The sequence below is a fragment of the Dermacentor variabilis genome, unplaced genomic scaffold (assembly GCF_050947875.1).
Source record: "Dermacentor variabilis isolate Ectoservices unplaced genomic scaffold, ASM5094787v1 scaffold_12, whole genome shotgun sequence".
Taxonomy (NCBI): Eukaryota; Metazoa; Arthropoda; class Arachnida; order Ixodida; family Ixodidae; genus Dermacentor; species Dermacentor variabilis.
The window spans coordinates 33,906,827-33,930,901 of record NW_027460280.1 but is presented as its reverse complement, the minus strand read 5'-3'; the positions used below and the strand labels follow the sequence as shown (position 1 = coordinate 33,930,901).

Here is a 24,075-nt window from a genome sequence, read left to right as displayed (position 1 = left end):
GTGTGTGTGTGTGTGTGTGTGTGTGTGTGTGTGTGTGCGCGTGTGTGTGTTTTCTTCATTATTTTCTTTTTCTTTTTTTATTCTTTTCTCTCTCTCACCTATAGCATCCCTTTGGCCCTCCCCCAGTACAGGGTAGCCAACCGGAGATAATCTCTGGTTAACTTCGCCACCTTTCATTTGCCTTTCTCTCCCTCCCTGTCCAGAGGAATACAGGTTTATAAAGAGTATCCTTTCGGGCAAGAGCTGGAGGTTTCTCACGCCCGCTGGTTTCAAATCGTTTTCTATCGTTTTCTAAGTACTGTCTTGGCGTGTTTTTGTTCTCGCACTTGCAATTAGGAACACGCTGACGGCTGTCTCCAGAACTGGAAGCGTGAGAAAGGCACCTTTCGAAGATTCTAATATAAAGCTGCACACGCACGCACACGCAAACATGCACTGGCTACGAGATACGAGGATGAGGGCAACCGCATTTTGTCATAAGAACTCTTCCGGAAACTTAAATATTGCTTCTCCTGTATCTATACCTAATTAGCCAAAATTATTTAGACAGGTTATAATTACTGGTCTTATGGCATTTGCTGCTGTCGCGCACGCAAGTCTTAAGTCCTATGCCGGCGAGCACTGCTACTGTATAGTACAGCGTCACGCGACTGCTTCCTCATAGCAGCCAACGCTGACGCCATGCTACTTTCCCGCGGTCATCAAGTCAGCTATTTAGACAAGCCAGCCATTTGAAACTACTTACCACAGCGCTGCTGCCACACACGTGAGGCGCACGAGCGAGTGAGCGCTTGCATTAAATTTCTTTCGTATTGCGCGCCACGATCTTCAACGCAGAAAAAGTAACTAAGACAACAGAGTGGCCTGAAAACAACTGAATATAATCACTTTGAATGAGAAGAGAAATTCGGCTTTAGAACTTACTGAACTAGGCCCATAATTACTAAATGTAATCATTAATTTCTGGTAATTAGCCACTTAAGCATAAAAAGATTATTAATGTTTGCGGAAGACTACAAAACAACGTTGCTCCCGTCCTCGTATCTCTTGCCCTATTTTGTTTTATTGCGATAGCAACTGTATGCACACTCCAGGAGCATTTCTACCGTCACCGTCGCCGTGAGGTTGCGTATAGGGTACAAGGGCGATAAAATCGTTGCCGGGCGCCGTATCCTGCATGTGCGAGTGAAAGCGTACGAGGGTGAGCCGGCGATACCGGCTCCATCTTGCGCACGCAAGGGAGAAAAACAGGAAGGAAGCGCGCCGTCTTCCGTCGCGTACAAGGCTTGGGGGAGAGGGGGGCAGCATTGTACTCCGGGCGATACGGGCAGCCGCGCGCGCCTGCCCGAGCCGTCCGCGATTCCACCGCGTGGTGTGTTTTCGCGGCTTAGTTGGCTTTGATACGAGACGCCGCTCGTAGGTCAATTCACTCATTGCTGCTGCCGCGATTCTTCACTCCACCGTTTTGACAGTGAATTTCTGCAGTCATCGAGTGAGATGTTTTCATGGTTGCTTGTGCGCGTATGAGGCCATGCTTGTTAGTTTAGTTAGTATGGCCATGTTTACAAGTTTATCCAACCGATATAACTACTATGCTTACTTGGTGTAACTGTCCACTAATTTGTTATCGCAATCGATCCTTCGCCTTCTTGGTGAAACTGCGACTTTTTGTTTTTCTCTTTCTTTTTTTCTCGGCATGGACAGTATGTCCATGCCGAAGACAAGGGCGCTTGTCGGAACGTTGGCATCAACGACATTGCTTGTTCCAGAACTGTTAATCGCTCCCACTTTCCATCTTCCTCTGAACTGTTATCTTGTCTTCGTGAACTATATAAGCTATATGACTGAAATTATGTTATTAGCCACTCCATTCAATAAGGTAAAATTTTTTGTTATTTTCTGTCTAATTAACTTTTTTGTCTAAATTAATTACCTTCGCTAGTGTTACATTGAGAGAAAAACTACCAATGATATATAGTTGTAGACCATTCTAGGAAACATGCGATCCAGCACCTCTCAACTTGCTGCCTCTTACACAGTAATTAATCCCGAGTCGTAAACAAAGTCCGCGAAATATATGTGTATGTACGACTGTGTGGTACGATCACAGTGTTCTCAAGTGTGAAACAGTGAAAAGTTAGCCAGAATTTATTTTTTCCGCCTCCTTATCGCTATCAGGACCCCTCGCGCCTGGAACGCAAGCAAGATGGATATGTGGAGTGGATTTCGCGTTTACTGGCCAAAAAGGTACAGTTCTCAGCGATTGAAACGTGGTACTCAGACAGCATGGCGGCCGGCGCTTTTTGCGCCACCTGTGATCGCTGGGTGATCGCCGAGGAGGCCGAATGCAGTTACGATGCATCAAAAAGATTCTCGCTTCCATGTGGCACAAAAATGCATCCTCTCAGTGTCACCAGCACCCACCAGTTGCACAAGAAAGTACCGGCCGCCGTGTTGTCCCTAGTATCGCGTTTCAATCGCTGAGCACTGTACGTTGCTGCTATATTAATATCTAAGCGGCAGCGCGCTTGGGTTGACAGCTCTATGTCTCCGAGGCACGGTTTGAGGATAGGGTTTCTTTAAAAAAATTGCTGGAGCGTGCTCTGGCGCTAATGTCTAGGCTGGCTGCAAACAGGGCGGTGTAGCCAGCATGGGAACGACGGGTATTATAGTGCATGGATTTCCCTAAGTTCGCCCTTCTTTCTCAAAGTAGCTTTTTGACATTGAAAATTGATCAGTTTCGGCAAAATCACTATAGTGTATGGATGAAACAGTTTCCAAAAATTATGCTCTTGCGCCGAGTCTTATTGCGCTGTGCGCTCATAAAAGTAGGATCGCTTCAGAATTTAGGCCAATCAAGGAAGATAACGCGCACTAAACAAAGCCACAAGAACGTTTGAAGCCACTAGTACGAAGATTAGACAAATCTGTGTACTAAGCGTAATTCGCATGGTAGATGAACGATCGCAGCTCAAGAGTTCCGTCTAGAGATTTTAGTGGAAACTGTGGTTTTGGGAGTACTGTGGTGCGCAAAGCGGTCGTCGCGTGTTTTTGTCTGTTTGTTTGTTTGTTTGTTTGTTTGTTTGTTTGTTTGTTTGTTTGTTTGTTTGCTTGCTTGCTTGTTTCAAGATTCTGCGAGATTTTCATTGCGCTCACCTTACTTTTATAGAAGTAACTAACTTAGGCACACGTTCATAACATATTTCTGTTTTTCAAATGAAAAGACCTCAGACACTATTTCTTATATTTTAACATACTTTAGTAGCGTGACTTGCAGTGACCCGCCCTATACGGTGCCTGACCTCTACTGTGTGTGTGCTGCTTTATTCTTTCTGGGTAGCAAACCGGACGGTCGTCTGGTTGACCTCCCTGCCTTTCCTCTCTTTGCTATCTCTCTCTCTCTCTCTCTCTCTCTCTGCTTTATTCTTTGAGATTTGTCATCTTGCTCTTTCGTTCATCTCTCCTCCCTTCCTTCCTATCTTCCATTTCCATGTTTCTGTCTCCTCCTTCCTGAAGAGTAGGCAGGCGTTGTGCTCCTTCTGGCGGCAGTTGCCAGCCTGCAGCTCGCTTTCCGTTTCCGGTCACGTGTACATATGTTTTCAAATATAATAATAATAATAATAATAATAATAATAATAATAATAATAATAATAATAATAATAATAATAATAATTATTATTATTATTATTATTATTATTATTATTATTATTATTATTATTATTATTATTATTATTATTATTATTATTATTATTATTATTATTATTATTATTATTATTATTATTATTATCTTTTTTATTTATTTATTTTTATCACGCAAAACAGTTATTGCGGAATCAGACGTTTCCAGAGGGCGCTTTACATTTTCACCGCTGGAAGCTTTCCCCGAAGCTTATGACGGTCTGTTTTCCTTTTTAGATGTAAATCGCTTGTGGCAGATTCCCTCTCTACATGGAATACTTGAAGAAGTGGACATTACTCAGGGACACAACAAGTAAGGAACTGCATGACTCGCAGATATGCAATAGCTACTTTTTAATTTTTTTTCGGGCAAATCTTGCAATTACTGAATTGCACTCATCTTGTGCTAAAACCGCGTCCATTTGCCAAAAAAAAAGGCCTGTTAAGACATATCCGTCTGTAAAATTGGTGAGGTCCTGCATTGGCAAACGATGCATTAATTTCTCTATATGTCTTCTTCACGCACTGTCGAAAGACAAAGGAACGCGAGCTTAAGTATAAACCCCATGCAAGCGATCTTGCACGCGACAGCGACAACTGACGCGATGGAGATGACTGTCGCGTTCGCTCGTCGCCTACAAGTTGTACCCCACGCATGCGAGCGATGACTTCGAGCGACGTCTCCCCAGTGTTGCCGGTATGAGTGCAGCAATATAGGCGCCGGAACTAGCGTGAGGCGTGCTTTATTAACTTAAGTTGATGTGCTTTGCTGTAAAAAGCAGCATAAAATATTTCTGCAAGTCCTGCAGTAGGTTCTTATCCTTGCACGTATAAAAATTCAATCCTTGGCTCGTTCCGTGCGACAATCGGAAGTACTTAAGTTATGTACATCCAGTTCCGGCTTCGCGATATTGGCTAGTCGCTCATAGCACTTCCGGGTGACGAGCGACGAATTCTAGATTTGCAGAACCGAGCGATCGCGCGACAAGACCGAGCGATCTGTTCACGCGACGGCCCGATCCGTCGCTCGAAGCTGTCGCTCGTAGCTGTCGCGCACAAAATCGCGCTCATAGGGTTTTGGCTTTAAACGCGATATCGCGGTTTACATTCCCGGCCGTTGCTTTCGTGTTCCGCTGGTCGGAGTGATGTGTAATAACATTCGTGTGCCAAGTTATGGGCGCACGACACTTGATTGTGATTCCTGAGCAAGAAGAAACTTGGGCTTGTTCCATTGGGGTTGATTTCCCGAACTCCTATACAGAATAAAATATTTTTCTTTATATGCGACCAGATAAACGACGCACATGGGGCGCTGCCCTGACCTCGTAATTCACAGTAGCGCGCTTAAGTCACAGAACGTTGTTACGATACCTTGCGGTACGAATAGTACAATGAAAGCGCTTCTACCGAGCACGAGGCAAGAAAAAAATCCTTACAAAACGATATCACTGATCTGCTCTCCGCTCCGACAGCGGCGCCTGCTGTCGCATCGCATCGCATACCAGACTATATGACGGTCCAACAGCGTGCCTAAATATATACGCGGCGACTGTAGCAGCGGCCTGCTTGTAGCGCAATGTCGTCTTCGGTGCCGTAAGCAGCGATCCCAGTCGAACACCCGCGGGAAGAAAGGGTTCGCTGCTTCTGAACAAAAGCGGGCACTGTGCTCTCATTTCCCGCTTTTTCCCTTCGTCCTTTCGGTTCGACGTTCAGCAATGGCATCGTGACCACCCGAAGAAGAGAGCAAAAGCTAAAGATTCAAGTAAATGGGCAAAGGAAAAACGAGAGGGCCTTGAACTCGGAGCGCCGCACCCCATGTGGCAGTGTGCCCGCTGACCTCGTTTCAAGGGGGCCCGCGCAAAGATTCGCTCCCACAGCGAATAAAAGCGGGAAAGCGGGGAGAAAAGGCATTTTTGGCCACGCTGGAGTCGCGGCGTGTATTATGTTGACAAGAAGTGAGGGATGCAGGGCACGACTAATGTCAACCGCCAGCAGCATATGTATGCCGAAGGTCGAACAACATGCAAGGCTGATTTGCGCCAGGTAAGTATAGCTCTGCTCGAAAGCACGCGCCGCGGCACAAAAGCTCACGGCGGACACGCGCGGAGCCCACTTGGTTAATGCGTAAATTGTTGAAGGGTTAGGGTGCGAGCTAGTTGCTGCGGGTCATTCATTTTAAACATCGCCAAAAAAAAAAAGAAACACGGACAAGGAAGAACACAGGACGAGCGCCGTTCCTGACCAGCGCTGGTCCTGTGCTCTTCCTTGTCTGTGTTTCTTTCTTTGGCGCCATTTAAAGTGAATGCGTAAGTAATCGCACTCGTTTATATGCATGTGTCTAGAGGCAGTATAATGACGGTGTTAAAGCAGAATGACTCTTTCCACCGCGACCCCGTTTTGTTTCTGCGCTGATTTATGACAGGGCCCACGTTCACTGCCCGTGCTAAGTTTGAGGACGCAGGTGTGCTAAAAGAGCACTGCCGAATGCTGAGCCAAAGAATAATGCGGGACGTGGTTCATTACTTGATGTTCAAGCAAACCTTGATAAGCGAAACTTCATTTGAAAGGACAAGCCATCCATTGAGAGGCAATGCAATATTCACGCGGTATCCAAGCGCCGGCGACAAGCGATGCCACGAGCGGGCCCTGTCGCGCTGTCGCGTCACGGTGTGTGGCAACCATGGACATGGACACGACATCTCGAAAAAAAAAGTGGCCACACATTTTCATTGTAGGTAGAAATAAAAATTAAATATTTTCTTGGCTCGCCTTCGAATGGACTAAGAGCGTATAAACATACAACTGATCTCAACAATAACGACGAAACGTCGTCAATATTATGTCTTCATAGTAAGCGAAGACTGACTTTACTGTTTGGTGTTACGACGGGAAGCAAGTAGCAAGAGCGTGCTTACATTGAAGACGGCGTCCTGGTTATCCTAGGATGCTGACATGTTACGAAATCACGGTAACGGGCGGAAGCCACCTCGCAGACTTACCAACACGGGAAAATTTCTGGCTGTTCAAAATGCGGCGACAGCACGAACCACGGCTGCATATCGCCCTCCGCGACTGCCCAACTTGTCGCTCGTCGCTGTCGCGTGTCGCCGTGGCTTGAAAATCGTGTGCATGTGGTTGAGCCTTCACAATGATGCGTAACAAAATACGTCAGCATCTCCGACGTTCGAAAGCAGGGCGTCCTAAGCAACTCTGACACCAGCTGCACCATCCTCACCCTCGTTGTTTTATTGCTGCACAACTACTTCTCAACGTGCGCCGCACGTGACCCCTTACTGTAGGTACCATGTGTCATGAGCTGCGCCCTCTATCAGAACATGAATGAAGAACCACTCAGTATGTTAAATTCTGTAGGACCGCACTTCAGAACGGCAGTCGGAATAGGTTGCTTCGATCCGCCTGCCCTGCCCTTGAGTGTCGGTTCGCTCTGTTAACATGCGGTCTTCCATGATACTCACAGGTACGCGTGCGTATACCCTCGTGTGTGTGCTTGTGTGCGCTGTCGTGATTCAAAAATGTGTTATTACGTGCTTAATATTTGCCATTGTGTGCGTGTTCTTGCTTACCGCTCAGGTAATTGCTTTTTCCACTGTTTTCAACACTATATTCAGCCTGGTTGTGGTAAAGATGACTTTCATTTTAAACAGCGCCAAAAAACACATGGTCCAGGAAAAGCACAGGACCAGCGCTGACTGCCAACAACATTATTATTGAAGCCCGCACAAATATATGCCATTCCCATGCAGGAGTCAAGCATCAAAAAAAGCACAGGCTTTCTCGGTGGACATCAAGGAGTCATTTTATTCCCTACCTTAAAATTACCTCTTCGCCGTTGTGCAAAAAGGCATTGAGGCGATAGGCGAGGTCCGGTTCCAGAACGCACTTGGCTTCAACGTCACCCATATCCTGGATCTGGTGCAGGTGTACCTGAGATCCACCGTGGTCTTGCATGATGAAGAGTTCTACGTGCAGAAAAATGGGATACGTATTGGTTCTCGCATTGCGCCCGTAATTAGTGATTTATTGTTGGCGCACTACGATAGTCTCCTCCTGGATCACCTCAGCACAGCAGGTACTGTGAAAGTGTGTCGTTATGCTGTCAATTTTTTGGTGATCCTTTCTGCCCACCCAAATAAACTCATTTCTCTGTGCGACCATGTTTCTTGAAAAAATTCAAGAGCATTTTTCGAAGGCTGACGTTGACAAGGGAATTCCGTGAAGAAGGACAAATCCGCTTGTTTGATATTGCAGTGCATATTCAGGAGGAGTACAGGTGTTGGATGTATGCCCCATGTTCCAAGAAACACCTTCTTCCCTACACTTCCAATAATTCAAAAGTGGTGAAGCGCTCTATAGTCATGGGTATTCTAAGAAATTCTGCCGTTCGCTCTTGCCCCCACTTGATGTCCGGCAGCCTTTGATAACCATGTCCATCGGCTTAAGGCAAGTGGCTATCCAGCACAACTGCTGTAATCCTTGACGGAAGTCTTATTGCAAGAGGGTCATTCCCCCACGAAACCGCGCGAAGTGGTAAAGGACAGAACCAAGACTGTTGCGATTCCGTATGTAGATTGTGTGTCCTACCGCATCAAGGAAGCCGCGGGCAGGGCCGGTGTTAAGGTGTTCTTTACCGCTCTTAACAAGTTGGGAAGCCTGCGCAAAAAAGTCAACGATAGTCAGCAAACTCCTCGACTGTGTGGTAAGCGACATACCGTCAAACCCGTAGATTGCATTACTAATGTAGTTGTGCCATTCCCACCACTTGCGGCTGCACTTACATAGAGCAAACGCGACGCTGCCCTAATGAACGTTTACGTGAGCATATGCACTGTGTTAAGATTAAGACGGCTAATAATCTAGCTGTTCATTGTGCAAAGTGTGGCTGCTCGCCCCGCCTAGAAGACACACGTGTGCTGAGAAGGTACTGCGATCAGATGGTCAGGGAAACCTTTGAGGTCTTTTCAATTTGTGAGTTAGGCGCCACTTGCGTAAGCATCCCTTCTATGGCTATTTGCGATACGGATTCCTTAGAAGTTAATCACGTTCGATTGTGTCCATATTGTTTATTTTACATTTGTATAGTTTTACGTTTGTGACGCATGCGCATCAGGAGTTGGTTGACAATGACTCGCCTTCCCTTTCTTCATTTCTCTCTTTCAGCCCGTTGCGAATAGCATATATTTGTGCGGTCTTCAATAAAGATGTTGGCAGTCAGCGCTTGTCCTCTGCGTGTGTCCTGTGCCTTGTCCGTGTGTTCTTTTTTTTTTGGCGCTGTTTAAAATGAATGATCCGTACCAACTAGCTCGAACGCAAACTATTCTAGGTTAAAGGTGACTTCTCAGGTTTACTATATATGCGCTTTTCTTGTCAGAGTTAATCCCTACGGCGCTTGTTGCTCCCCTGTTACTAAATGTAATATTTTAGTAAAATATATCGAAGGAGTATCGACGAATGACATCCCAGCGTCCAGAAGTTTTGGCTTGGCGAGGTACAGACATCGTGCTTCCGTACGATCTTGGGACGCAAACGCGATCAATAACTTGCAATTTCAAGTGCACTCTATGCCGTGCTCGAAGCCACACAACCAACCTTCTCTTCTCACTTCATGCTTGCAACAATACTGGTGTCTCCTCGGCCGCCTTTTAGTATTGACTTGCTTCGTGCCAATATTTAGACAAAGTGATGTAACCATGCCAACGGACAAGAACGCAAGTCGCGTGTTTTAATATTCAACACAGACGGGCGTGTCCTTTTCTGGATGAAAATGGGGAGCAGTGAAACGTGTGGAGAAGCGGCAGGCAGTCAGCCCACTGTATACCATCGTGAAAATCAGTTTTAAAACTTAAAGCAAAAAGTTGGCAACTCATTCTCTTAGGTTTGCACGTAGCGTGCTACTTCTTTCATTCTTTCATGAGCAGCCTATACGCGGTAGCTCGGTGGATTCGTTTTATTTTGCATGTATGAATTGCATGCACGAAAACTTCGGTGCGTGTTAAAGGAACTTAGGATCATCAGAATATTCCGAAGCCTTCCACTGTACGTCCTGCATAGCACAGCCGCAGTTTGCGCTAATGCGAATCAGTCACTCAACAGTTCAGTAAATCAAGTCCACCGTCACTGGTAGCATGACTAAATGGTCGCGTTACTATATATATATATATATATATATATATATATATATATATATATATATATATATATATATATATATATATATATATATATATATATATATAAGGACTATGAACTTTAATCTAAATCAAGCACAGAGTTTTAGTCCGACACCTTCATTGACAGCGCGTCGTTGTTCTCAGCTTCCACAGAAGCGGCAAACCTACAAAACAGCCAGCTGTTATGCACGCGGCAATATTATTCTACAAAAAGGTGCAGTCGAATCCAAGAGTTCTGCATATTATTTCAATAAATCCATTGTTTAGATTGTTTTTCTCTCGGCCATATTGTAACATTATAGGCTCAAGCGTCGAGTGTACCCTCCACCACACCCTAAACTCGACAGAAAAGAAAGCCTGATCCTTAGACGCCTACAAAGTAATACGTACACTCACGGAACAATAATGCATCGCCTCTACCCGACGCTCCACGACTACCTCTGCCCACTCTGCAACGTACCCGACACTCGGGCACATTTGCTCCTGGAATGCCCGTGGCAGAAAGGCAGCGAAATGCAACCAGAAATGGACGCAAAACGAGCACAACAAGCAAACTACCTATTCGAAACGTGGAAGGCCAAGCTAACCCTCGGGGACTCGGAAGACCAACGACAAGTCGTCGCCAGGGCCAAGAGGGCAGTCGAAGACAGAGGGTTCCTGGACTAAGGAGCCTTCCCACCTTAGGGTGATACCGGGCCTCCCTCGGGACACTGTTTCGTATAATAAACGTTACTCTCTCTCTCTCTCTCACTCTCTCTCTCTATCTATCTATCTATCTATCTCTCTCTCTCTCTCTCTCTCTCTCTCTCTCTCTCTCTCTCTCTCTCTCTCTCTCTCTCTCTCGCTTTTATTTTTGTCCCGCTCTTCTTTCGGTCTTTTCTTCCCCTTTCCCTTCCCCTAGTGCAGGGTAGTAAACCGGAGGTTTTAACTCTGGTTAACCTCCCTGCCTTTGTCTCATTTGCATCTCTCTCTCCTTGTTTGGTCAATAAATCATAATGTCTCAATGGATACAGGGGCTATAAGAAGCGTCGTAATGAAGAGTTCAGGGTTTTGAAAGAAGAGGTCCCACGAGCGAATCAGGGGGCGATGTAACAAAACTTAGACACGTAAGGAATAGGAGTAGTCTTGATTGGCATTATCCTGCACCAAGCGACCATCACGATTGCCATCCATACGACAACTTGACATGGCCAGTCACAGATCGTTCTTATATGCTAACGCGAGGCTATCAAGTTCAATGACATTCTCATTTTTAAGCGCCTTTAGCCGGACGTGTAATGATGGATAGATAGATCTGGCTAGGGGATCAGTTCGAGATGTTTGAAGCACTTGCCTCCTGCTACTCCCTTTCAGTTATATATGGGATACGAACATACGGCGCTAAGAGTGTCCAAGATAACATAATACCCTATTTGTAATGCATCGAGAAAGAAAAAATTATCCGGACGAACAGCGCCGAGAGACTACATAAATACATACGCGCTGCACTGCACGCTACTATAGCGCACTCGCAGCTCACGACAAAATTTTGAAAACGTCCCCCAAGCAGTGCGGAGCCAGCAGCACGCTGCTCTTAAGGAGCGGCCCCGAAGCACTGAAACGAAACGATTGCGCCACCAAATTTCTTGCAGCGGAGCACGAGAACACGGGTTCCATTCGAGCACGGGACGGCCGCATTTCGATCCCAGCAGAAAGGCACGCTCATGTAGCGAGATTCGGGCGCACGTTGAAGAACCCCAGGTGGGCTAAATTAATATCAGGTCTTGCAGGGCGTCCCTCGAAGCCCCTGCGTTGTCTTGGGGCGTTGAACTTCAGTCAATCAATATATCCGGAATTACACGCGAGTAGAGAAGCGGTGACATACTGGTAAGTGATGCTATCGAGAACGTAAATGGGATGAGTTGTGCGCCTGAAATCTCGAGAAAACGTACGAGATTCTATTACAGGTATATACAACCACGGATACAACATCTGAATTTGATCAAATTCAGATGGTGTATCAAATAAATAAATAAATAAAATGTTTTGAGAACCATGGCCATCTACCAACGCCAAGTCGGCTTTGACATGTGATCGTTTTTGCTGCACTCGACATCGCAAAAAAGGGACAGGATAGGAAATTTCAGATTAGTGCATGAGGAAATTAATTCCTTTGCACTAAGGGAGGCTGAGCGCGTGCTCATGCACATACTTCCGAAACGCGCAATCTCAGCGGCTTCGATTATCTCTCGCGTTATTTGGCTGCCATCTTTGCTCAATTGAGCTCTTTGCTCAATTCTTAAAGAATGGCCGGCATCCGCAATCTCTACAATGTAGCCCAAGGTGTCCGGCGACTGCTTTTGAAACGTTATAATCATGCTCCTTTAACCTTTCATTTAAACATCGTCCTGTATGTCCGATGTACTTCCTGCCGCACTGAAGTGCAGTGGAATATACCACTCCCTCGGTGCAGTCGACAAACTTTTTTCTGTGTTGTGTTTCACAGCCTCATATCTGTGTGACACCTGGGTTTACTTTTGCACACATGCTCAGCAATTTTTCCGGTGCGGAAAACGCCACTTTTACCTCGCATCTTTTACCAATTTTCTTTACTCGGTGCGCGATCGAATGAATGTACGGCATCACCACTATTTTTTCTCGTGTGCTTGGACCGCAAGGCTCCTTCCCAGATAACGGTGCCCTGGTTCCGATTTCCTTGAGCAAACATTGTGTCACGGATACTAATACATGCAAAAAATACCTCCCCCCCCCCCCCCCCCCCCGCGGAGTATCTTCCTATATGTATTCCACTAACAAGGGAATAAAAGGATAGTTGCAAGTAGCGCTCTGTGGTGGTGTGTTTCTCTTCTGTGTGTCTGTCAAAACGTTGCGCAATCCAACCTCTAATATGCTATACCAACACGCCCAGTCGTCAACCTTGGCAAGTTTCACACATGCGTGTTTGGGAAGCGCATCTGGCGCGTACAATTATCACCATGCCACGCGATTAGTTTGCATGGCACAGTAAAAATGAGTACATGATTATAAACAACAGAATGAGTTTAAAGAAACGGAAACGCTCAAGAGAATTTAAATTCCGCAGAATGATTTCGGGTACATGCGAAGCATCGGTGACCATGGCGACGATTTGGTAGAAAATTGCTGAGTGGCGAGTTCCTGCTCGAACAGCGATCACGTGTATTCTAGTAGAATTTGCTAGGGCCTGTTTTGGAACACCGTGGTGTACAAACCACTCATGCAAATCAGATGCCCGATGTCCCCCGTGAAGTGCACACCCGTACCATCTCTCCTATACTGTGAAGTATTCTAGAATTTCTTGCCCGGACGCGCAACCAAAGTCAAGGTTTAGTAGGTCACTCCGTATTGGTTACACTGTTTGCTTAGAATTTAAAATGATTAAAAAACGTACGCGCGTGCATGTTTTCTTTTTCCTATTGATTATTATTCCGATATTTAGGAAATATGTTCATCGAGAAAGTGGCACTGTGGTGTGTTCGCTGCTGCGGGTTTGGACACGCACGTTTAGACAAGAAATTAATGGTACTCTTGACGCAGAACACAATTCGGCCGGCAGAGGACATTCACCCCTGCCTAAGTAGTTTCACCGGGAGAGCAATGATACAAGAATGCCGCATCCGAAAAGTGCACTTTTTTAATGACGTCAGGAGACGTGTGACGAATGGAACGTCATGCGCTGCGGAATAGATGATCGCTCGTAAGTGGAAACGATCATTTGATTTCCGTGGGTTGCTTCTTTCGTCTAATTTGTGTCAGAAGTAGTCTGTAAGCTGAAGTGACTCGATACCATTACTTTAATTATTGAGAACAACATTTATGAGCCCGCGACTCCTAGATAGCTTTAAAGAATACAACGTGATCTGGAGAACAACCCCCGGCATAGCCTTAAAATATTGAGTGAACTACACTGCCGCCGGAATGTGTCCTAGAATCTCGTAGACAACGCTAGGAGCTACCCCACACAAGCTGAAGTATCGTGGAACCGGTAAGCAGCTGAAGGCGCGTGTTGTTTGCAGCGTCATCTATTTACAAGCAGGACACGTGAGACAAGCCCTGCTATTGAGCCTAAATGACAAGGTTGCCCTTGCTGAGTAAGCCTACAATCCGATTTTTGGCGAACCCTCCTTTGTCGGGACAGACCACTCATAGAGGGAAATCAAATTACCGCATCTCGACAAACGCACAAAGCGTGGATTTTCACGGTCAGGCACTCTGGTCAGGTAACCAAGATAAGAGCGACAAAACAAAAACCCGAGGCCCCTAGGCACTTCTCATGAGTTGTGAATGCGAAAGCATTCATGTCCAATTGAACGCCGCTGAGCGGTCCTTCGAGTTTTGCGCTGTGAGTATTGTTTTCGAGCTTTTCTGCAGGGTTGGTTATAGAGTTTTGCGATTAAATTGATACGGCTACTTTTTTGCAGTTTCTGCGTTTGCACTGTAATACGTGGTCGAGTACTTTAAGCGCGTCGATTTCCAACGCAAAGGCAGTGCGCATGCACGCATTGTGTTATGGCTGAATTCGGCGCCTGATGAACTCGGCCTGCACATACAAGCCTAGACGGAGCAGAACGGGCGAAACGGAACGCCTGCTGTAGCCTTAGTGCGCCAGGTATCGCGTGAGGGGAGAGGGCTTCGTAGCGACATGCCTCTGCCTCTTCGCTCGTTTTCCTGCGTTCTTCACAATCACAATCTCTCTCTCTCTCTCTCTCTCTCTCTCTCTCTCTCTCTCTCTCTCTCTCTCTGCGTTCATCCGCTCCCTCACTTCCTCTGCGGTGCACTGGCTTGGACGGCCACGTTTCGCTACTGCCGAGGTTGCGGCTTCCGCCGATGTAGATGCTTCAGGCTCCATAGCTGTACGTGCTGCCCGAGCCAGGCAGCAGCAGCTGCCTGCCGTGCCAACGCCGCATGCCACCGACGTCCTGCTCGACGAGAGACCGAGGGAGCTGCAACAGCCACCAAGGCCGGCAGGCGCGCGCAGCAGCTAAGCCCAGTGGAGGTGAGAGAAAGGCACGTCGTGGCGATGCCCTCTCCGCTCACGCAACACCTGGCGCGCAATCGCGGCAGCAAGTGTTCCGTTTCGCCCGCTATGCTCGGTTTCGCCCGCTCCGCTCGGTCGAGACGCGCTCGTGATGTGGCGTAGCAACCAAGTACCGTTTCGCTGCTACAGACGCCGACTTTTTTCTCAATGGGCCATTTGATGCTTTCGCATCAAGACAACTTTTGCCGTCGCCCAATGCTAGCATTATCTCTTCGCTTGCGCAAAGTGGCCGGGACGCAGTGGATGAAATGCTCGGCTTGAAATGCAAGTTCGTTGGCTCCACCATAGGCCGGATGTCGTTTCTTTACATGTCGCACTGGGCCGCGCCTGTACCACGGCGTGATGAACGAATGGCGACGAACGAATTGAATTGCAAAGAATTAGTAACTAATTTTATAACAGTAGACTTAAACGCGGAGCCTTCAACCAAAAAGTTGGAGAGCGTATCGCGAAACAACGCGTTCGTTCCATATAGATGCCTGCTGGAAGTTTAATAATACAGAGCTGCAAAAAAATGGGGAGCCCGCAACACTTCCGGAGGCTACTGTGAAAGCACTAAAGGGAACACAATGGGACTCTACATGGGAGACTACATTGGAAAACTGTAATGATTCACTTTCGTTTCCTAATGTAGTTTCCCGAAGTAGTTTCCATTGCGCTAGGCCCTTGCTTCTTTCGAGGCGTACTTCCACGGCCAACCAAGTGGCTTCGCCGGCGGCGCCGAGGTAGATGCTCCTGGATCCATTTTGCAAAACAGAACAGAGACACGACAACGCACGCCTCCTTTTATTGACCCTTTTCGCAGAGCAGTTTACTCTAGAGAAACGAGATGACGCTTTCGGCGGTGCGCCGCACGTTGCCTCAGCGAAAGCGCACGAATACAAAACCATTACCTCCTTGGTCCTGCTTCTGTGCGATCAGCTGCCGGAAATGCAACTTGGTTTTCGCTAACACACTGTGCGCCATTCATGCTGCAAAATATGGAGCAGTGGAGTGAAAACGTGTGTATTAGTTGGCTACGAATATCGTGACTGGCATATTAAGGAATGGAATATGAATCTTTGTGTCCAATTTTACGGACCAATGCTACATAAGGGCTACCTGTGTTACCGGCTCTTCTTGATGCACTTATTCCCTCGAGGAGAAAAAAAAATTCACGCATCCGCCAGCATTATAGCGCTAACCTCGAAGGAAAGGACTTCAACCCCACAACGTCTGCACGAGTGAGTACCACTCGCTATACGGCGACAAATACAGTAGCGCCGCTTCTTGGCATATAGCAAGTTTCTCACACGTAATCTACCCACATCCACCACAATTCCGACGCAAACTTACGCCCAGTCTATCGCCAACGTATCAAGAATAAGTGAACGTGCGTACACTTGAATCGATGCGCCGAAGCATGGATGACGGCGACTACACCGACAGCACACTATGTTCGAAGCTGAACGTTTTGTAATGGTGTACACAGTAAGCGAGTGACTAGCGAGAATACTTACCTGCTACAAGCTATTACAACGTACAGAACATCTGTTACAAGCTTTGTGCCCAACAAGAACAAATCCATCGCAACTGAGCCCACCCGCGAGCAATAAGGCAGAAAATAAACAGTCAGATAGTGACCGCCGGGGAACTTAGAAAAGTGACAAGCATGTGCTTAAAAGACCGAAGAGCTAAACACACTGATACTGATTCAATTCATAAGCGGAAAGTTATGATAGCTGGGAACACATTTTATCCCCGCTTTTACTGAAAGCGCCGAATACGCTGCTTGCGCCGTTTGGACAAAGCGTAATAAGTTGCGAAACCGCTTGCATGTCCTTTGAAGCTGTAGCCAAACGTTCGCGTGCCCTCCACCCGTTCACCGTATACGATATTCGTCGAAACACAGGTTTGCAGAACCGCACCGGCGTCCTGTACATCCATTGTAGACACAGAGGCGACGGAGGCACCTTAGGCAAGCAACTGACGCGTCACCACGTAATCAAACATGGCAGCGCCCACGGAATCCCCGTGAAAAGGGTCAATATACAAGTGGTGAGCCCTCTTCTGCGGCGTCACGAACCACTAGGTGCGCCGCGCGAACTCGGTGTTCCTTCGCCTCGCCGTGAACACCTGCTGGTGTAGAGTAGAGGTAACGCCCCTGGCTTTCACTGCAAAGCTTCCTCGGGGTGGACTTGTCTCGAATCCGCCTACGGGCAAACGTATTCCAAATTTTCTTTCAAATCTCAAAGTTCATTATACCTGGATATGTCTACATAACCACTTTCCATACATTATGATCTTTTTCTATACTCTACATCGATCTCATTCATGCTATACTCACATTTTAGCGTTCCTATCATTAAATGTAGCACCACCGCCGGACACTGGCAAAACGCCCAATGAGCCAAGTAGAGATTTCGCACTAAAAAGTGCGCGAGGTTTAAAGAAGCTCATAAGTAGTGTTCAGGCGATTGGCTGTTTGCGCGCTGGGTTGTTATGCCCTCGAGCGTACTTAAACAGAACCATCACTAACGCACATATAGGCAGGATGCATAAATAGACGTTTGACTGCGAGCAGCTTGTGAAGCTAAAACCTTGTGGTGCCATTAGTCTGCTTCGTACCTGCGTCCATTGATGGCATTGTGTGAGACCGATATGCTGGGTGAGCGCGGGCGCGCACATCACTTGTACCTCTGCATGGCTGGCGGCACCGCACGGTGTGTTCAGCAAAACGGCAAATTAAATACAGGAGTGTGCATTGCTCCTTATTTGTATAAGCATTGAAGGCTTACATGATGGGGCGAGGAGCGTGTTCGTGTGCTAAATACAAAGGCCTCGGCGGCATCAAGACTGTTTTCTATTTGCGCCACATAGTACAAGTGGGAAGCTAACTCAGCAGTGTGCTTTGGCAAATAACAAGAAAACGGGCTTTGATTGCATCATATGGAAGGCATCTCGCCATGATATTTTATTTCTAGAGTATGTTACTGCAGGTATGGGCGAGTGTCCTGACGACCGCTGTGATGCCTTTCGCAGCTTTTGTATGCATATTCAAAACATTCGTGCGTATAACACTTTATCAACATATTCAAGTCAAAGCACAGAAAAAATGCCTGCTATAGCATACACTAGGCTTTGCATCCGAGCTAGTTGGTACGGCGACATTCTAAGGCAGGTAAAGGTAAAGCGGAAATAATGGATGGACTATATGTCCTCCTTCTTTCGCTGTCCTTTGATTTATTTGCTCTTTACCTGCCTTAAAATGCTGCCGTACTGAATAGCTCGAATACAGACCCTAGTTTAGTATATTTCTTCGACATCGAGCATCTCTCCCCCTCGTGTTCTCCTTCATCCTTCTTAGCGTTCAAGCACTCTGTATGCTTTCATTCTTTCCGTTATCCGTGTTTTACGTGCGCTTTACGTGCATTCAACAGCGGATACTTTCGTGCTGCAGAAATGTCAGAGTGGAGATATCCCATCATAGGCAAATCCAGTAATTTGCATCGAGCTCACCATCAGTACTGTACACAAGTACTATCTATCTATCTATCTATCTATCTATCTATCTATCTATCTATCTATCTATCTATCTATCTATCTATCTATCTATCTGTCTGTCTGTCTGTCTGTCTGTCTGTCTGTCTGTCTGTCTGTCTGTCTGTCTGTCTGTCTGTCTGTCTGTCTGTCTATCTATCTATCTGTCTGTCTATCTATCTATCTATCTATTTGTAGCCTCGGTACGTCCAGAGGTCGGCTCAACAACTGCCTGCCATTAGTTACTGAGCATAGTGAACTGTACAGAAAACGTTTTTACATGTTAGAGTTAAAAAGTGCACAGAACAATAGATGATATCCCGAAACTGGTCACTTTAGGCTTACCATCCATACATTGTTCGATCACGCTTTACTGGTCAACAAAATACGTGCTAATTACGTCCTCGTGACTACTTCGTGCAGAGTTTCGTTAATACATGGTGTATGAAAGTGTCACCCGAAAGTACTGCGCATGCAGAAGGCCTCCAGAATGTAGTATATTCATGGTGTACAGTATAGGTCTAAACATTCATAGGTTTCCCGACTAGTCACAAGCCATTGATCAATGCATAATGACCGAATCCCGGCCATGGCGGCCGCATTTCTATGGAGGCGAAATGTGAGAACACCCGTGTACTTAGATTTAGGTGCACGTTAAAGATCCCCAGGTGGTCGAAATTTCCGGAGTCCTCCACTACGGCGTGCCTCATAATCAGAAAGTGGTTTTGGCACGTAAAACCCCATAATCTTTTAACGTTTAGATATTCATATTTCCCATGGGCAATCGAAATCTGGAATGCGTTCCCACAGAAATTGTAGAATCAGATTCTGTGGATGGCTTTGTCGCGAAATTGGAGCCATATTTTGGTTGCTCATGAAAGTATTTGAGCGCGTAGTTTACAGATAATGAGTTGGTTGAATGATTGGACACTAGTGCGCGTGTGATTGTATACAGCCTTACGATTTCAAATGTAAATATTGCAATGTGCTGAATAGTGGTGTTTTATTGACCCCCGATAACTACAAGAATGTTATACGACTAGTATTGCAATTGCTTTGAGCACCTTTTGTTATTCCTTGATTCATGAAAAACAAAGAAAGTGTCTTGTGTTGAATACCAGTGTTGTTGTATGGCAGTTTTCTTGTGTTTTCTATATTTCTCTCTTTTTTTTCCTTTTTTTCTGTTTTTTCGATGCTCATGTGTATTTTTACAATCCACAAGCTTCCTGTTTGGGCCTGTGCAAAGGCTTACAGTATTGTTAAATAAATAATAAATTTAATTTAATTTTAATGCATAATGATGAGCAAAACGCGAATAAGGTAAAAACGGGAGCCAACGTTTCGACACGTGGACTTGTCTACATAAGGCACACGAGTACGCGGAGCCAAGTCAAGTAGAATGAGCCCGATAATGTGCGCGCGCGGCTTGAGAAATGGTTGAGCTTGCAGGAGAAGTACACACGACGCATTATTAGAGCGAAGCTCTATATGGCTGGCCGATTCCCCCGTCCATCCGTCCGTCCGTCTGTCGGTCGCCTGTACGCCGAAAACTCTTCCGGCGCAACCCCATGCGCATGCGCGAAAAAAAAAAGAGAAAGAGAGGCGCACGATTCGCCAACACCACTTAGATAGCGCAAGGCCTGTTTACTCCGACTCATGACGTCACGCTACCAGGCCCGAAATTTGACGAGGCTGGTGTGATGAAAGCAGTGACGTCAAAATCACTGTTGCCTACTCGAGAACATCCCCATTAGATTCTGTGTGTAGTCGGGCCACGTAACACGATGTAATGGATCGGAGTGAAGAGGCCTTGTGCTATCTAGGTGGTGTTGGATAAGCTGCGCCAATAGAGAATTTTAGTGCGTCCAGAATTCCGGCATGCGTGGGAGGTTTACCGGTTGAGCGGGGGGGGGGGGGGCGTAAACGTGAGTGGCCAGATTGGTGGCGCCAGCTGGTTGCGCAAAGCTCAACCACACAAGTACAAAGCTAGCTACTATATTCTGCTTAGCTGCTGGTGTAAAGTTTCGACAGCGGCGTAATTGTGTTCACAATTACGCCGCTGCCGAAAATTTGCATCAGCGCCGAAGCAGGATATAGTGGGTTACTGCAGTTTTAGCTCTGTGTTTGTCTGATTGAACACTACGCCACCAGGCTGCTGCACCGCTCCGGCCGCACACGTTTACGCCCCCGCAAATCCGGCAACCCTCCCAAACCGCCCCCGTTTGCCGGAATAGCGGACAGGCTAAATGTCTCTAATATTGACGTCGTTGCTCTCCCTCGCAGCCAAGCGAGCGCGCAGCAGTTTCTCTCCGGCTCCACAATGGGTAGGCCACGCGTCATACGTACTCCTGAGGAGCAGGCAGCTTTCGATCAGCAACGCTGATAGCGGAACCGGGAACGAGCTCGTCTACACCACGCCGATGCTGCAGCCCTGTCACAACAGCAGGCTCGCGCAGCCGAGCACAAGCAGCAACTGCGTACCGAGGATCCGGCAGTCGACCAAGCCTTCGTTTACTGATTCCTCGGGTTTAACCCAGTGGTAAACACCCGGGCCGCACGTTTCAGCTTCGCTGGTTAACCATCTGTACGGAGTGCTTGGGCGGTAATTTTTCGCAAATGTGACCCAGGAGCACGGGACACGCGACACAACGAGTTCAAGATGGTTTCTAAAGAAGAACACATTAACGCGCCAGGTGCAGCAGCTACCACTTAACTAGCTTGATGGAATGCACGGATGCCTTACGCAGACATATTACAAGCACTATCAGACGGTATGTCAGCCTTGTAATGATAAATGATTCAATAATTGCATGTGCTGTACTTACCTCTTCCGTGCCACGCTATTATCCTGAATTGTGACTAAAATGACCGAACTATTTTTAAAGACCCCAGTTACCCGCCATGGTTGCTCAGTGGCTATGGTGTTAGGCTGCTGAGCACGAGGTCGCGGGATCGAATCCCGGCCACGGCGGCCGCATTTCGATGGGGGCGAAATGCGAAAACACCCGTGTACTTAGATTTAGGTGCACGTTAAAGAACTCCAGGTGGTCGAAATTTCCGGAGTCCTCCAGTACGGCGTGCCTCATAATCAGAAAGTGGTTTTGGCACGTAAAGCCCCATAATTTAAAAAAAAGACCCCAGTTACCAACATGTTTTACCTCCCAAAAAAATATAGCTTCTGCTTGCGCTGTTCCAAGGATTGTGTGCTGCCATCTTCCAAAAGCACGGCTAAGCACCGAGATAAAACTAGGCTCTTTGCAAAGTCACATTGACGAGCTGAGCCTGTCCTTCTTTTGCCAGAAGCGCATGGAGGAACTCGGCTCGCCCAAGACCCGGAAGGGGTTAGTTTGTTTGTATTGTCGCGGCGACTTGGCCACGTTCAAGTAGCGCGCCCTTTTCCTTCCACTTTGACACCGTGAGTCGCTTGCCTTGTCGCATTTGAGCAACAACAGGCAGGGTTCATCGCGGGACGAGTAGCCAGGTGCACCTGCAAGCGTTGCACCCGCACGAGGCATCATGCGAGGAACTTGCCCAATCGGAGGGCACCGCGTCTGGGCTAATCAAGAAGAGGGTATGTGCCAGTATTTCCCAAGGATCTACATACGCAAAACATTGGGCAGAGGGAAGTTGGACGCCAATGCATAAGTCGACCGATTTATACTACTCTCGAACTCGGGACTCGAAAGTCCTCAAGACAAAAATAGCCCAAATATAGCCATGTAGCCAACTCGGGACTTTCGACGCCAACCCGCATAAAAAGCAGCCCAATTTGGCTATTAATAGCCCAATCTGGCCACCCTGGATTATGGTCGTTGTCATAGATGCACTGTCACCTGTCGTCACAGTCTCATCGGACCTAGCACATTCTGCGAAAACGCTAGCACTTGGCGTGCTATCGCTATGTCCACGATCGCAATGTCCCACGGCCAGATTAGTTAATAAGGCAAGTTGCTGAACAAAATTGGAGGCGAAGGCTGCAATTCAATGTCAGTGCTTGCTACCTATAGCGCAATATGCCGCCATCTGTCGTAAAATATTGCTGTACCCTGAATCATAAGCCGACCAGTGGAAAAATAAATGCCATAGAAAAAAAATGAAACAGACATAAGTTGAAAAAGGAACGCATCTCACGCCATGTAACATGCGTCAGAAACGAGAAGGAAGGGGGTTAACTGAGGGGTCCGATTTTTATTAATCATAAGAAGCCAACAAACAATGACGCCAAGGACAACATAGGGGAGATTACTTGTACTTACTAATTGAATTAAAGGAATGATAGATTAATGGAAATGAGACTGGATGAAAAAACAAATTGCCGCAGGTGGGGTACGATCTCACGGCTTCGCATTACGCGTGCGATGCCCTGCCAATTGAGCCGCGGTAGCTCAATTAGTGATTGTATTCATGGACATGTTTACGGACATGATAGAAGAACGAAAGAAGCCTTACGGGACAATAGAAGGTTTCGAGTAACATATGTATACGTCAACAGCTGACTATACACACGCATAAGCGGCAACGGCAGCAGCTCAGTGCGGAATTCAACAAAATAAGTGGTTCACCGTCACTTTTTCAAAGAGTGAGTAAATATTGCAGAATAACAATCTTGGTGACATGATAGCACTTCTTCTTACATCAAACATACAAATACTATCAAATATTCAAACGCTATACGAACACTCTTCGTCAAATGAGAAGCAAGATAACTTTCGCGCAGAATAGCGCGCACCCCAACGAAAATGGAAAAAGAAACAAAGGACGGTAGATTTCCGCATGAAGTTGGCACGCTGTACCGCTTTCATAAAGAAAACAATGAGATGATCTCGTTGTCCAACATTTACAATATTTTTATCTTTCAAAAGGATACATCGAGATGGCAATTGATACTATAGCAGATCTGTGCTCAACTTCATCCCAAAGACACGTCAAGGGGCGCCTGCTTTTTATCTTTCGCAAGAACAAGGTTTTCTCTACATCCCAAGTGACAATGTAAACAGCGCGTGGCGAAATAGACCGAGTTTGCTCATGCAATATATATGAAGCCCAGGCCGTCTTTCATCTTCCTGCGAATCCTCCTCTCCGCTCGCGAATAAGAGTGCATGGCTTATGTAGTTCACTTTCGTTTTAAACTTCTTTATATTCTTCGAGTTGCCTTTTTTTTCACTAGCTTTGCGACCATCCTGGGAATTTCGGTCGGCAACACCAACTCCGTTAACTCACTGCGGCATTATTTGTCTTCCGAGACGCGGTCGTTTATTTTTTCAGCGCTGTATAAATACCAGGCCACCATGCCCCCCTCACGTTTGAAATATTATCTAAGTTTCGTAGAGTTCTGCCTGTTCTTGGCGCAATGTTTGGATTGTTTAGCCACGTTATATTCATAAGCGACGTTCCGTATTGTAACTAAACTTGGAATATAAAAACACTGCTCGCTATCAGGGACAGATTCACCGCTTCGGTTTAGAGCGCACTGTAAAAAACAAAACGCGTAACCCCCGGAAAAAGGCGGGCGTTTTTTTTTTTTTTTTCTTGCCAATTCTATTTATCAGCGAATGAGGCGACAAATTTCGCCATGCGTGAGAACAAAGTCGTAGCAGAAACCCTATCAAATCCTTTTCTTTTCTACCTGTACTG

The 24,075-nt window shown here is 46.6% G+C and overlaps 1 protein-coding gene across 1 annotated transcript in view; it reads left to right on the top strand.

The window, feature by feature from the left end:
* The first annotated feature begins 14,683 nt into the window (after window positions 1-14,683).
* LOC142565778 (TWiK family of potassium channels protein 18-like) overlaps window positions 14,684-24,075 on the top strand; it is a 199,977-nt gene continuing 190,585 nt past the window's right edge. Inside the window, exon 1 of the mRNA XM_075676308.1 lies at window positions 14,684-14,880. Within this exon, the coding sequence (XP_075532423.1) occupies window positions 14,790-14,880 (91 nt within the window). The 5' untranslated portion in view covers window positions 14,684-14,789. The remainder of the gene's footprint in view (window positions 14,881-24,075) is intronic.